We start from the raw sequence: 15,284 nt of genomic DNA, 5'->3' as shown, positions 1-15,284 counted from the left end.
CACAAATGAGCTATAATTTTGCATAACCAGGGTAAAAATGTTTTAGTATTTTCCCATCCTTTTTTTTAAAGAGAAAAGCAATTTTTTTTCTAACCTCAAAATTATAATAAAACTTTTAACTGGGAAAATGTTGCAAATACCAGGAAGCTAAAACTCATAGCCTATATAGTGGTAAAGTAATGCATATATCTATTGATATTATATTTATTATTATATTGGTATACATATAATCTATTGTGGAGTCAATATATAGTATTTGTCCATTAAAACCTTTATTAGATGTGGGTCTGAGCATATGCAAATGTATATAGTAAATGTCAAAATCTATGTTAACTGTCCAGCATTGGATTTGGTTCTAGTCCAACAGTCCTAGGATAATTTAATTCATATAAATGAGCCCTTGCATTTGCTTTGACATCCACATTGTCCAGCTATTTAGAAGCCCACAGCTCCCCGATTGACCCGAACACATCTGTGCACCAGGTTGCCCAACCTTTGCATTCCTTTTTTGGACAAACTGGAATTTGACTTTTGAATGTAAATATGAACCCAAGTACCATTAGAAACCAGAAAAAAAACAGACTGTTATTCTCAAGCATCTCTGCACACCAGCACAAAGTAGACACAGACAATAGGTTAAGTCATAAAACTATATTTATAAATACAAAGACATTTTCCTTGATAGATTAGTTTGAAATGTTAAGAAGCATGTTCACTATACATTATCAGAAGACAAGAGACTTAAAATGCTCTCGGTTTCCGATTACTGTAATGTAAAAATGCAGCTGTCCATATAAATGTTGAGCAATTAAACAATTTTGACCAGCTACCTTTATAAAACAAAACAAATGCATTGGTACAGTTAAAATGACTGAAATTCTCTAGATCATACACATTTCCATTTCTTCCGCTCTTGGGCCAAGCAAACCTTGGATCAGTCTGAATATGGTTAAGAGTTAGTCGTGTTTATATTTTTATGAAAGTGGACCTGGAGCAGACAGAGAGGTTGTCCTGTCTCTGTTTCATCATGGGCAGGGCTGGAGATGAGGACTGACAACATTGCATATAAAAAGCAGAGAGGAAGAAAGAGATTAGAAGAATAATGAAAAACATCCAAATAGAGCGCGGAGTCATCTCTTTCGGCTGTCAAAATCTTTCTGGCTTCCACCCATTTCTGTTGCATTTTTACATATACTCTTTCCCACCAAGGAGCGGAAACTGAAGAAAGCGCTTTGGTTCCATCTTGAGGGAATTTCTTCACTGAAGAAAATATGGCTATGGTAGGGGAAAGTAAAAAAGAAAAGTACAAAACAGCTCCGATACCACTTCATTTACAACATTCTATCCCTCCTGCCCTCCCATGTGAGAAACAAAAATGCTGCTTTTGTCCCTTTTAATCCCCTGCATCACATAACATCAACAAAAAATTCTCCAGCGTTCCCGACTGCCATTCTGAGAGACTGCCGTGAGGCCGTGAGCTCAGGGGGCACAGAGGGAAGCTCTCTGCCTTGTGGTGCTCCAGGGGCAGACATGGAGAGATGTTGTGGCTGAGGGGGAAGACCAGGGGGGCCATAGATAAGGCCAGGCCCAAGAGCTATTGAGTGATGAGAGTTGGCACTACGGTGGCTCACAGAGCTACGAACACTGCGCTCACTAGGCGGCGCCACTGAGCGCTCACTTGGAGCCCGGCTCCTGATTTCAGTCTCACTGCCGCTGCCGCCAGATTTCCGACCCCCATTTTTGCTGCAGTTAGAACCACTGCTCCCTGTAGAAAAAGAAGAGCTGTGTCAATAATTCACACAATATTACTGTATAGGTTTGACTTTTCCCATCCATATAACAAGGCCAGGGACATTATTCCACTGGCTATAAAAGATTCCCAGAGGAGCTGCCTGACTAAAAGTACTCATGCTGCATTCATTACTTTCCACACTTAAACAGTGATACTAGCTGGTGATTACACATTTATGTTTTGTTACCACACAGTCCCATGCCCCCAAAGCAAATTCCATGCTTTAACTAATTCATCACAGGAGACTAAAGAGTTATAAGAGTCAACAAAAATACCATGTCAATCTGCTATAATAGCTGGAGATGTGGCTGTTAATGAGGGCTGCATCTCAGTGTAACTTCCAGCAGGAACAATATGTGATTTTGTAATCCATTACAAAAAAACTTAAATCTTTCTCACCGCTGTGCTGACTTCCCACACTGCCACCACCAGGTCCAGCAGGGAAGGGCTGCTGAAGCTCGTAGGGATGGGGAATAGGAAACTGGTAGGGGACCGGCATGGGCCAGGGGGCAGCTCCAGGATGGGGCAATGGCGGGACGGCGTCCTGGTCCGATGCCCCGCTGGAACCATCATGGTCATGGAGAGACATGTGAGCCATATCTGGAATTAGAGTGTAAATATGACAATTGGTGTTGGTATAACAGACAAAATAGATTTGTATCCAGTGTTTGATAATAACTCACTGCCGCAAAGGTCTCCGAAAATGTAGTAGCACTGCTCAGAGAAGGTGATCTTGTTGACAGTGTGCCTAATATAACCAGCCTTTAGAAGGTTGCTGGCATATTTCCGTGCTTCACGTCTGTCTGAGAAACCCTCTACATGATGGAAGAGCCAGTCCACCACATCCGAACCTAGAGGGGAAACAGCATATAATATGACTACACTTCTATTTCTATTCTTTCTATTTCTATTTTTTTAATATGACTACACTTCTATTTATATTTTTATCAATCCATTGGACTCATGTCTCTCTTAACATTCCTCTTATCGATGCAGACTTTTACCTTTGCATCAGCGAGTGTAGATATAATCAGCATGCGATTTGTCCAAAAGGCAGAAGGGGGGACACGCAAACTCCTGTGCGATAATGTTGAAAATAATAGGCGTAATATTTTCTAATGTAACTGAGACCTAATCTGCAATGTCTCACCAAAAGCCTGATTTCTGTATTACGTCATAATATTACATGAAAATATTTAAAATTTGAAATGATTAACGTTAAAATAAAAGTCTATCCATGCAGCTATCTTAGTAGGTATCTTAGGGAACTTTAGGTCTGTTAAGCCATTAGTCATCTGCACAGAGTTAGAGCATCGTCATTATCTGACCGTTCACAATAATGCACTTTTATTCCGTACGGGCCACGAAAAATGTTAAGTTGTTGTCAGTAGAAGCTTGACAGTGCGTGAAACACTGTGGATGGAAGGACCTTTGTGAAGGTTTTAAGTTACATATTTTAATAAAGTACTTGACAGCTATGCAGCTGTCGTTAAAGCGAGGAAGAAAATTGTTGGTCAGAACTGGCTCTTAAAGAAGCCACAGCAGATGAGTCTGTACAGCCGCAGGTTTATTCTCTGGGGCTAAAACGAGCTGTGCGCACAGCACGAGTGGCTCAAAGATGCAGCATTTGAAGAGGAGTGAGAATAACATTAATGTGGTGATAGTACAAAGTTTTGGTTGCTAATGAAGTGTTATAATTCAGGTCACTGTCTGCATCTGGCCATGTAGTTTTATCCTTGCTAAGAATAAAGCAGAAGGGAACCGCTCCAGAGAGAGGGACGGACAAACCCCCAGCAAATCGCACCCTGGATATAATAACTGTTTTAACGCACTCAGCAAAGTAGAGCCAAAACAACTGGCCATGACCGCAAAGGCAGCAAAGGTAAAAGACTGACAAGGAGCCTCCCCCGCTAATGGGAATAACAACAGAACACGTGTGAAGATCAGGGACGGAGACACAGATGACAGAAAGCTCTTACTGCATTAGCCGACCAGTTTGTTTAATCTGGGCAATGCAGTGTAACAAGAAATTTGAGAAATGTATTTACACATGTCCCTGAAATTCAGCTTCTAATTCTAGTTTTCATTTAAAATGGTTAACATTGTAGCTTTAGTTCTAATTTAACCAACGCATATGTCTAAATTCATCATAATTAAGTCATAAAACTAGATACACAAGACGCATATTTTATTTTGATAGATATAGAGATAGATAGATGAATCTTTAAGGATTCCATAAGCGAAAATATCAACAATACCATTATTATATTATTATATTGATAACATCTTATCAATTCCTATTGCTACTCAAAGCACAATACTGTACAGCATACTTTTCTATGAATAAACAATAACTACTTGGCTCGGTTTTACATACCAATAAAGGCATTTGCGATAGTGATCTTGAGCCACATCCTGTCCCGCACCTCCAGACCAGACTCTGGGCATGCCATGGCCTTGGCAACAGTTCCCATATCACTATGTATGGAGAGGTGGAAGTCATCAAATCCTGGATCAAATGGATGCATGTTAGTAAATAAATCACTAACAATACAGTTTCAACAAATCACATCAAATGTGTTCCTAAAATTACTTTCTGTGATATTTACATGTAAAATTGTTTACATATACTCTCTCAACAATAAATAAAACTAACAAGGCCCTTGTGATTAAAGGGAAGAACAAACATTTGAGTTATAGTTTAGTTTTTACAATAGTTATTGAGCAGATGGAATCCATTCACTGGAATGCAGTATGAGATTTACTGCCCCAGACTCCAGGAGAAATAATGATATGACTACATCTGTCAAGGTCAGCTAGAGGTTCAAAAAGATAAGCCAGGTGCTACTGAAATGGGACAGACCTATAAAACCTGGTGAACCTATAAAAACTGTTGCATTTAAGAAGATGTTATGCTTTTTTGGAAAATAAGTACTCTACTATAGCAGTGGTGACAGAACAATGAACAAAAGTCAGAGCCTGGCTCAGTGACAGTCACAACTGTCCTCTCTGCTGAGTGGGCAGCACATGTACACTGGAGGTAAGGTGTATGAAGCGTCTTGCCCAAGGTCACAACGACAGTGTCCACTACCACCCCCCTGTGGCACCTGGTATTTCAGTGGTTTCCCATCCAAGTAATAACCAGGTCCATCCCTACTTTGCATTCAAGATCTGATGAGCTCAGGCATTGGCCTAGTCATCCACCGGGTTGTCAGCTCTTGTTTTCTCTTGAATTATTTTCTGTCCTATGTTGAAGAACAAGAATCTGCTCAGTTTTAACGGAGTGATTGATTAATGTTTTTAATATATGTTTTCCTGCATAAAAATAAGATTAAAAACCCCCAAAACACTTCCTGTTCCAACCTGCAGAACTGATAAGCTATTCATAGTGAAATGTCATTGTAACATGTAGCAAATTTTCATTTACCTTTATTTATTGTTAATAGAAAACAATGACATTTTTTTTACCCAACATGTATGAACTGGATCAGAATTGTTTTCTTTTTATAATCGCAAGCAACTACAGAGACATAAGTTGAGATAGGGGGTAGGTGAAAACAGAAATTCTCAGAACATTCAAGCCTTGAATGTATTTGGTAAATACATGAAATCAAATACAACATGATCATAGGTATAACATGGTTAAAAGCCCCTGAAAGTCGATTTTACATAATACATGCATACCCTTTATGGTTTGTATATAAACTGAATATTTTCACTATGAGTTTCAGTTTTCTCTTACTTTCAGTCTCAGGGATGGAGGAGCTGATGGAGGAGCTGGTGGAGGTGACCGTGCTCATGGAGGGGCTCATTCCATAAGGGGGATACACTCCAGTCATGGCTGCAGTGTGGGACACCCAAGCAGCTGGGTCTATGGGCCGAATAGGCTCACCTGAAATCACACAACAGTTCTGAGGTTAAAAATATTCAAAAAGCACACATAAGAAATATTTTCTATGAGAATCAGCACTTACTCCTGGGGAGAGCAAAGCAGCTGCGAGGGTTTGGGTCCCAGCACTTGGCCACAGTCAGCGTAATAGGACTAATAATAAAAGAGGGTTCATTTAATCACTGGAGTTCTTGCTTAGTTAACAGTTATTCTTAATTTGCACATTTGTTTTATGGAACCATATCTTCAAGTGACTAAGTTTTAACAGTGCGTGATTTACCCAGGTTTGTGCACTATGTCTCTCAGTACTCGCACTGCGTCGTCATTGCTCATGTTCTCAAAGTTGATGTCGTTCACCTATAGGGACGAAAACAGTTCACTTTAATCTCTATGGTTGTTATTGCATTGTACATTTACGCACTCACTTTATGACCACTAAGAGTAACTATGACGCCAGACAGATTTGTACATGCCATTTTACGAGCTCACAGTCAATAAAGCGCACAAAACTGCTTGCCAGGCTGGTTTGCAATGCCGGACTCCAGTTAACAAAGAATGTACTCAGAATGAACGTACGGACGCAAAACATTTTTGATAGAAGATTAAATACACGATGACTGTATATAAGAATAATACAATGTTTGTAATCATACTCGACTCAAAATAGAAATAGAAAACAGAAAAATATATTATTTTCATGTTTTTTTTTTGGTAATGATCATTTAGCAGATTACATCAGGGCTATTCAAATGGCAGCCACGGGCCAAATCTGACCCACTAAGGCTTAAGCAATATGCAAGGTAAGCCGAGTTTGTTCTTCTGGCACTATGTTAGCTCAGTTATTGAGTGACCTACTGTGCTATGCTTTTAAAATTAATTGAATCGGATGTACCATTTATATTTAATACCTTGTAGTCCTGGTTCAGATTCTGTGATCCTATTCAAGTTGTTGGTTAAGCTTGATGTACAATATGTTTACAATATTAGTCCTGTTTTTATGTGACAGAATAACATTGTTTTATTTTCTATTTAAAATCAGTGTTGAATAGTGTAATTGCAAGACGTTTGTGGATATTGGATATAAATAATACAATTGTGGTGCAGTTTTGTAGTCTGGCCCCACAGAAAATATAACTGAATAGTCGTGGTTTACATCATTAGCTTTGGTCCTGTCCAATTTGACTTTGTTGCACGTTGCAGCTCTATAAACATTATAAACAGAACAATACTCAATAGACACCGGGATAAACCAATGAATCAATAAGATGTTACTTATGAACCTACTTAGTTACACTTGTCATTTAGTTAATGGTGATATTTTTATAACAGAATCGTGATCCTGGCTTGTTGTAATCCCATCTCTACCATTTACATTTCACGCAAAAAAAACTGTCTTGTCTAATAAAACCTGCAGGCCAAAAAAATCCTTAAAAAAACAAAAAAGGAAATATTTGATCACAATATATGTTTTTGCCATATTACTGGCTCACACACCTGCAGCAGCATGTCCCCTGGCTCAATGCGCCCGTCTGCCGCCACAGCCCCTCCCTTCATGATGGAGCCAATGTAGATCCCGCCGTCTCCTCGTTCATTACTCTGTCCCACTATACTGATGCCCAAGAAGTTGTATTTGTCTGTAGACGGCATAGAAGAGGTTTTTACACACAAGCAACAACTCAAAGTATACCATAACTCAAAGTATACCATTTTCAATTGCGTTACTAAATCCTTAGACAAATCTACTAAAATATTTATATTTTTAGTTTGAAATTTACATTGTCTGTATTATATTCTTCATTGAAATAGTATACACATTTTTTTCCATAGGTTTGTAACCAGCATTTTAGTGTTATTATCCACATTAAATAAGTAACATAAGCCACATACCCATGTTGAGTGTGACAGTGATGATGTTCAGAGACATAGTGGAGTCTGTGATGCTGCTGAATGAGGACGACTGTCGGGGAGGAAATCAGCACCAGGTGTTAAGGCTTATAGGATAGGATATAACGGAGTGTGAAAGTGTGCGCGGTCTTACTCTGTCCATATTTGAGGCCTTCGGTTTCCTTCTGCGGCGCCGTTGACGTTTCATCAACCGGGACGAGCTCTGCTCGGTGGAGCTGCTAAATCTGGTGTTGAGAAAAAATATCAGAACATTACTAAAACCATCTGAAGCATTTCAAGTACAAAAAAACAAAATCTGGTAACTCAGAATCAATAATTTTATCATCTTATACAATGTTTTTAGTTTTATTGCAGTTATGGAGAAATCCCTGTTTCATAGTAGCATTTGTAGGAATGCACCTTTTTTTCCTGTTTTAAAGATTTTTGGCCATAGTTAGCTTGGGTACATTTCAAATTTACCGAGACAACAATACCTGGCTTAACAATGACCCTTTCTCGATACCAAAAATGTTAAGTTCAATTAAAATGGGGTAGATGAGACTACAAAGTGCCATGCCCATGTGCGGCGGGTTTCAGGTGTGACGTGGCAACACACATCTATGCTTTTGACAATAACTTATTTCAGTGGCAATGAGTTTCTCCCCTTTAGAATATAAACCAAAGAAAAATATCCTGGATGAGACTTGGTGCGTAACACTGTTATTTGAATTCCAAATTCCTGAGGGGAACCGTGGGAGGGTTTAATTCCAGATGCATTTCTTCAAACTAAGCAGCATTGTCTGTGTGGGCGTCACACGAAAACACAGACCTGCTGGTAGCGTCATCGTCCTCCGAATCAAAGCAGGAAGTGGACTCCAGCTCACTGCTCATAAAAGAAGAGCAGCTGTCATAGTCTGGTCCAGCACGTACCATTGCCCGCGATGAATACCCATTCTGCCTCCCACCTGCAACAGAGAAAAGACTTTAACCATTTATAAAAAAGTCTGAACAAGTATTAAGAAAGAGACAAGTCGGCTCACTGACCATGTTCATTGGTGTGTTTTCGCCTCGGCCTCTCCCTTTCTCTTCTGTGTGACACCACAGACCCTGTCTCTGCGTCATTATCCAGACTGTCCCGACCACTGACTGCTTTCCCACTGCAGAGTCCAAGGACAGGTATGACTGAAAATATTGTATTATGCCCACAAAGGTGTAGGGAGCATCCTTTTCATACATTCATTTACCCTCTATTGGAGAGCCATTATTGTACCTATTACTAAATCCAGGTGGTAACTTTTCTAGCCACTCGATGTATACAGTAGGTATAAATTTATTTAAGCAAATATTCTATTGATAAATTTCAATTACTAGAAAAGACTCGTGTTCATATCCATAAGAGCTCAAACTGACTAAAACTAACTAACTATTTAACTAAAATAACACTATGAGTTTGTTTATTGCTAAAAGCCAAAAATACTCACTGGTATGAAGGTGGCCTGGAGTCACCGATGCCCCCTGTCCTTTCCAGAGGAGGTGCTCCCTCTGAACTGTCAGCCACTGACCCCGTGTCTGTGAGGGCACCATCTCCAGACACCAACTGGAAACAGAACAATGGACAATTAAGAGAATATATTACTGAACACATACTAATTAAGACAATTAAGTGTACCAACATTTTCTGCAATACAAACATTAAGTGGAGGATGTTTACAACAGTCTCATTATGGAAAAATGTACTCTGCTCTGCCAGGCATTTACTGGGTGGTAGAGGTGAGACACTCAATAGGCAGCTCTGCATAATTAAATTCATTATAGTTTTATTTGGACTGCACCCTCACAGTTTAATTAATTATTTTTTTTCTTAGCAAAGACAGAAGAGAGTATAGTGTAATGTTGCGGCATGATAAAAGCCAGCCACAAGACCCCAGAGAGCAATCTGTTCCGTCATTGAAACAACAGATGAAGAACAAAGACAAACATATGGACATACTCTGACAGAAATAACGTTTCAGTAAATGGAACATTTCAGCTCACCCCAAGTCATAACAAACACATGCCCACAGTCTGGCCTCACATGGGCCATGACTTTGAATCACACTCAGCTAAAGTTCTGATAAAAGTCAACACAATCAAGAGAAAAATCAGAGGGAGACTATGGATTTTAATATTTTATTTTATTTATTTTGCCCATCAAAATATTAGATATTACCCACTGGATGACTCTTTATCAGTCACATAACAGTCAGTATTAAATTATCTAAATGTGTTTCACATCAGTTTCTTCTGCCTTTACCTTCCCCACCCATTGAGATTTAATCTTCTTATTAGGCTACATGGAGTGTGACTCTTTGTTAAGTGGTGTTTTGTTACTGTCCTGTGATTTCACTTGTTTTAATTTAATTTTCACAGTACAAGGGAGAGGAAGGGTGGTGGCACTGGTACTAGAGACTGCATTTGATAACATCTGCGATTTAACAAGAGCATGACAATGTAATACCTCCGTATCTACATAAAGCATCTTTCAAAAGTAATGTATGAAAAGAAGCTAAAAAAAATGCATATATGTGTGAGATAATTGTGTTATAGTACCGGTACTATTACTGCAGGTTTAGTTAGTTCCTTGTTGTTCACAGTTCTGAATGATCGCCTTACATTTTTGTAAACATACTCTGCTAAAGTACACAGGCTTAATGACCACAGACACACAAGAAGGACAAACTGCAGTTAAATAAACAAACAGTAAAGAATGTATTAAAAACTTACCCATGACACAACACGGCCATTAATACAGGGCAGCTTAGCGTTGTCGTCGGAAATTTCCTCCTTAACCACCCTGTTAATAGAGCAAAGCTTTGTTTCAGTAAATCTTTAACACAATGCACTCGGGCAGCAGTAAACCACAGGGCAACATTTAAAGCTTTAGAGATGGGTAATACTGGGAGCAATGCTGGGAGACGGTGACATCTGGGACAAACAATACTGGTTTAATGGGTAATGTTGCCACCAACAAAACCCAACGGCAAAAAGGCTTGGTAATTTTGTCAGGCATCCAAAATATTAAATTATTATATGCTTGTCTGGAAAGAAAGAGCTGATTCACCCATGACATTTTCCCAATAGTTCTTAACTGATTATGTCAGATCATTTCCTAATTACCTTTCAGTTTATTCTTAAAGATCATCCAGTCCCACAAAATAAAGTTATAATGAAAAGGACAATATCTGAAAAATCTATCTCAAAATTCAAAGAAATAATAGAGCCAATATTCAGTGACATGTCATGTGATCCTGCTGAGAATAGTTTTAGTCCCAGTATAAGTGATCAATTTGTCGACTTGACCATGAATTCTCTGAAGTCTGCTCTTGACGTTGTAGCGTCGTTAAAACAGAAGGTCATTAGGCCAAAGCGCGCCTCCCCATGGTACAACCAAGAACTGCGTTCACATAAACAAAGAGTTAGAAAGTTAGAGGGATTATTTCGTCGCTCTCACACAGAAGAATCCCTAAAAGCATGGAAAAGTTGCTCCTGTCCTATAAGCAGGCTCTGCGTAAGGCCCAAACCAGATATTATTCAAATCTAATAGAAGTCAACAAAAGTAACACTAAATTCCTTTTCAGCACTGTAGCTAGGCTAACAAACTGTCACAGTGCAGTAGAGCCCTCAATCCCAGCTACACTCAGCTCTGATGATTTCCTCCTATTTTTTAACAATAAAATAAAAACAATCAGAGATAAATTAGATGAAATTACCCCCGCTATTAGCCCTGAACTAGCCCAAGCTGTAAATCTAACGTCCCATATAAATCCACCTGTAAACTTAGAAAGGTTCACAGCTGTTGATCAAGCAGAGATAACTTCAGCCATTATGTCCTCTAAAAGCTCAACTTGTGTCCTAGACCCCATTCCAAGCAGACTCCTCAAAGACATTCTTCCCCTAATTATAGACCCTATTCTTAATATAATAAATACTTCACTCGAAAGTGGCTATGTTCCACAGTCTTTCAAACATGCAGTCATTAAACTTCTTCTGAAAAAGCCTAATCTAGATCCCAACCTATTGGTAAACTACAGACCTATTTCAAATCTTCCCTTCGTCTCTAAAATCCTTGAAAAAGTTGTAGTAAAACAGCTTTGTCGCCACCTGCAGGACAATAACTTATTTGAAGTTTTCCAGTCAGGGTTCAGAGCCCACCACAGCACTGAAACTGCACTAGTTAAAGTCACAAATGATTTGTTATTAGCCGCTGACGATGGACTGGTCTCAATCCTGGTTCTGTTGGACCTCAGCGCAGCGTTTGACACCATCGACCACAACATTCTACTGCAGAGGTTAGAATGTGATGTAGGTGTTGGAGGAACAGCCCTCAGCTGGTTTAAATCCTATTTATCTGATAGGTACCAATTTGTTAATGTAAACAAGAGCTCCTCACTGTGCTCTAAAGTAATTTACGGTGTGCCACAGGGTTCGGTACTCGGTCCAATTCTGTTTACTCTTTATATGCTGCCATTAGGCAACATGATCAGAAAGCATGGCATTAACTTCCACTGCTATGCAGATGACACTCAGCTGTATTTATCAATGAAACCTGGTCAGAGCGATCAAGTAGACAGACTTAGTGCTTGTGTGAAGGAGATAAAAACCTGGATGACACTTAACTACCTGCTTTTTAACCCTGAAAAAACCGAGGTCATTGTGCTTGGCCCTAAGCATCTACGAGACGGTCTATCTGAGCAGATAGCCACACTGGACAATGTTAGTGTAGTCTCTAGTTCTACTGTAAGAAATCTTGGAGTCTTATTTGACCAGGAGCTCTCATTTAAAGCTCATATAAATCAAGCTTGTAAAACAGCCTATTTCCATTTGCGCAACATAGCCAAAATCAGAAGAATCCTGCCTAAAAGCGATGCTGAAAAACTTATCCATGCATTTGTAACGACTAGATTAGACTACTGTAACTCCCTGCTCGCAGCGTGTCCTAAAAGCTCCATAAAAGCTTTCAACTGGTTCAAAATGCAGCAGCAAGATTACTAACAGGAACAAAAAGAAGAGAGCACATTACGCCAGTGCTGAAGTCTCTTCACTGGCTCCCCGTCGAGTTTAGAATCAAATTTAAAATTCTACTCTTGACCTACAAAGCCATAAATGACATGGCCCCTTCCTACCTCAAAGATGCTATAGAACCATATCATCCAAACAGAGCTCTTCGCTCTCAGAATGCCGGCCTTCTGGTGGTCCCAAGAGTCTCTAAAAGTACTGTAGGAGGTAGAGCGTTTAGCTACCAAGCTCCTGTGTTATGGAATCAGCTCCCGACCCATGTTAAATATGCTGACACAGTCTCTTCATTTAAGTCCAGGCTTAAAACGTTCCTCTTCGAAATCGCTTATGGTCAGACTAGTTAGGAACAGAAACATAAACCCACAGCTTTAGCTACGCTGCCCTAGGAGTAACTGTGCTGGGGGAAGTATGACAGCTTGAGCACTATCCTCTTCTTCTGACTACTTATGCTATCAAACAATATTTGTTTTTTAATTCCACTTGCAAACTGTTCACCGCCTTCTTTTTCTTTCTCTCACTCCTGAGGACCTGTGGACCCAGATGTCCCTCCCCTGGTGAAGTGGTCCTTGCCCTGTGTGGACGGTCCCTCATCTGCCTGAGGAGTGGGTCCAGATCGCCTCTGACGGTCCCTCATCTGCCTGAAGAGTGGGTCCAGCTCGCCTCCGACGGTCCCTCATCTGCCTGAGGAGTGGGTCCAGCTCGACTCCGACGGTCCCTCATCTGCCTGAAGAGTGGCTCCAGTTCGCCTCAGGTCGGTCCCTCATCTGCCTGAAGAGTGGGTCCAGTTCGCCTCCGACGGTCCCTCATCTGCCTGAAGAGTGGGTCCAGCTCGACTCGGACGGTCCCTCATCTGCCTGAAGAGTGGCTCCAGTTCGCCTCAGTCGGTCCCTCATCTGCCTGAAGAGTGGGTCCAGCTCCAGTCTCCTCGTGTCCGTCTGTCCGTCTGTGAGAGTCGGATCTCTCCTTCACTGGAACTCCTCCAGGTTTCTACGCTTTTTTCCCAAAGAGGTTTTTTTTGTAGTTTTTCCTGGCCGAGAAGGAGAGTCTAAGGACAGAGGACCCTGGGACATCGTCCCTCGCCACCACGGACATTGTCTGACTCCCTCGCCACCACAGACATTGTCTGACTTCATCGCCACCACAGACATTGTTGATTAATTTCTCCCTGTGGCCCTCAGAGGCAACTGTTGTTGTGATTTTGGGCCTTACAAAAATAAATTGATTTGATTTGATTATCTCTTTCAGCTTGAGGATGTTCCAAATTTTAGTAGTTGGTGCCCCACCCAATGGGAGTTATGCCAAAACTTTGGAAATCTAGTTTATTAAGTTCCATACATTTATTTAATGAGTCGAACAAGCTAAAGAATCGAGGTGTCCAGACGTTTGTGCCCAGAAGGACTTGCTCATAAAGCTGCCACAAAGATGAAGAGGGCTGCATTCCTCTGAACAACTGCAGGGCCTTTTACATTCTGACATTAGCCCGTTAGCCGAAGCTAGCTAACTTTCGTCAAGACAAACTCAAACTTTGATCCTGTGTAGAATTTACTGTGAACCGTCATTTGTCTTTTTTCAAACGTGAACAAACGAAAGCCGCGCGGGGTCGCGATGAAACGGCAGTAACACCAAACATGGGCACACACACACGGTACACACAAGACACACAGGACACACACACCAGACACACAGGCAATGTAAACAAACGCTAGACAGCTGCTAATGCTAGCGGCTAACAAAGGGAATGAAATGAAAGAAACCAATGAACAGACAGGTGAGGCAGATGACAGGCAAACTGGATCGGGTATCAAATGTAGTAAACTTAAAGCAGAGACGACACTACGGGGATGACAGTGAAAACCACCAGGAATCCAGGCCTTTCAGAATGGTGAGAAATGAGGACGTTGCCATAGCGATTAACCATTTAAAACACAAAATATATAGCGTTCAAATGGGGGGGGGGAGAAGAGTCCTCAAAATGTTGCAGGAAGATGGAAAAACCCGATGATTAGAAAGAGTGAAGGAGTTACCCGAAGTCATCATCCATAGATTTGAAGTAAAACTTGTAATTTGGTTTCTTCAGGACATTTTTGAAGTCTGCGAGAGTGACTTTGTCCGCCGGGACCGGAACTTTCACCAAATACGGCGTCTCCTGGTCGTCGAGGTGGTAGATAATCTTGGTCTCTCCCATTGCGGACTGCGGCTGTGATCTTCGGGCAGACAGGGCGCATGAAGCCGAGGGCCTGGCAGGTTCCCTCTCGGGCCCCGGACTCCCCAAATGTGCGCCGTGGTCCCGCGGCTCTGCTCTGGGTGTCTGACCGAGGAGTCGCTACGTAGCTTTCCTCCTTTGCCTCAGCTCGCAACGGTTACGCCAGACTTTCAATTTAAAAAGACTTTCCCGTCCACAAAACCGACCAACACGCCTCTTGCATCTATACTGCGCACGCAAACCAAAAACTAAGTCCAGTTACTGCTTTAAAATCTCTTCAAATCGTAGAGAGATAAACAATCTCCGGGGTCGCGTTGGTTTTCTCTTACAGCAGCGCTCGAGACTTTGTGGACGAAGTGCGCAGGATGGTTGCGTGATGACTTTCAGTGGCGCCCTCTGTCGTTAAGGAGGCGAATAGACTCAACATTGTATTACTCCGTTTCAATCGTAATCTGTTGTAT

At 41.0% G+C, this 15,284-nt stretch overlaps 1 protein-coding gene across 1 annotated transcript; it reads right to left on the bottom strand.

The window, feature by feature from the left end:
* Positions 1–636: 636 nt before the first annotated feature.
* Positions 637–15,051, bottom strand: LOC140356372 (segment polarity protein dishevelled homolog DVL-3-like). The gene is made up of 15 exons (XM_072441248.1): positions 14,645–15,051; positions 10,329–10,398; positions 9,047–9,162; positions 8,610–8,722; positions 8,395–8,530; positions 7,720–7,810; positions 7,569–7,638; positions 7,176–7,315; positions 5,962–6,038; positions 5,767–5,834; positions 5,535–5,684; positions 4,170–4,301; positions 2,476–2,643; positions 2,192–2,392; positions 637–1,765 (listed from the first exon to the last, which is right to left on the bottom strand). The coding sequence occupies exons 1-15, from the start codon at positions 14,803–14,805 to the stop codon at positions 1,407–1,409; spliced, it is 2,052 nt and encodes a 683-aa protein (XP_072297349.1). The 5' UTR covers positions 14,806–15,051; the 3' UTR covers positions 637–1,406.
* Between the last annotated feature and the right edge of the window lie 233 nt (positions 15,052–15,284).

The sequence above is a fragment of the Eucyclogobius newberryi genome, unplaced genomic scaffold (genome assembly GCF_026437365.1).
Source record: "Eucyclogobius newberryi isolate DKJ021-1_F unplaced genomic scaffold, fEucNew1.0.hap1 SCAF_12, whole genome shotgun sequence".
In the NCBI taxonomy this organism is placed as follows: Eukaryota; Metazoa; Chordata; class Actinopteri; order Gobiiformes; family Gobiidae; genus Eucyclogobius; species Eucyclogobius newberryi.
The sequence above is the reverse complement of the archived record's forward strand: the minus strand, read 5'-3'. Positions and strand labels throughout refer to the sequence as shown.

Excerpts from the sequence above, each read along its gene's own strand:
- LOC140356372 (XM_072441248.1), bottom strand. The coding sequence starts at position 14,805 with ATGGGAGAGACCAAGATTATCTACCACCTCGACGACCAGGAGACGCCG. Across the intron at positions 8,723-9,046 it reads TCCAGGCCACCTTCATACCA|TGGGAAAGCAGTCAGTGGTC; the intron begins GTGAGTATTTTT and ends TGGACTCTGCAG. Across the intron at positions 4,302-5,534 it reads CTCCATCCCTGAGACTGAAA|GATTTGATGACTTCCACCTC; the intron begins GTAAGAGAAAAC and ends CATTTGATCCAG.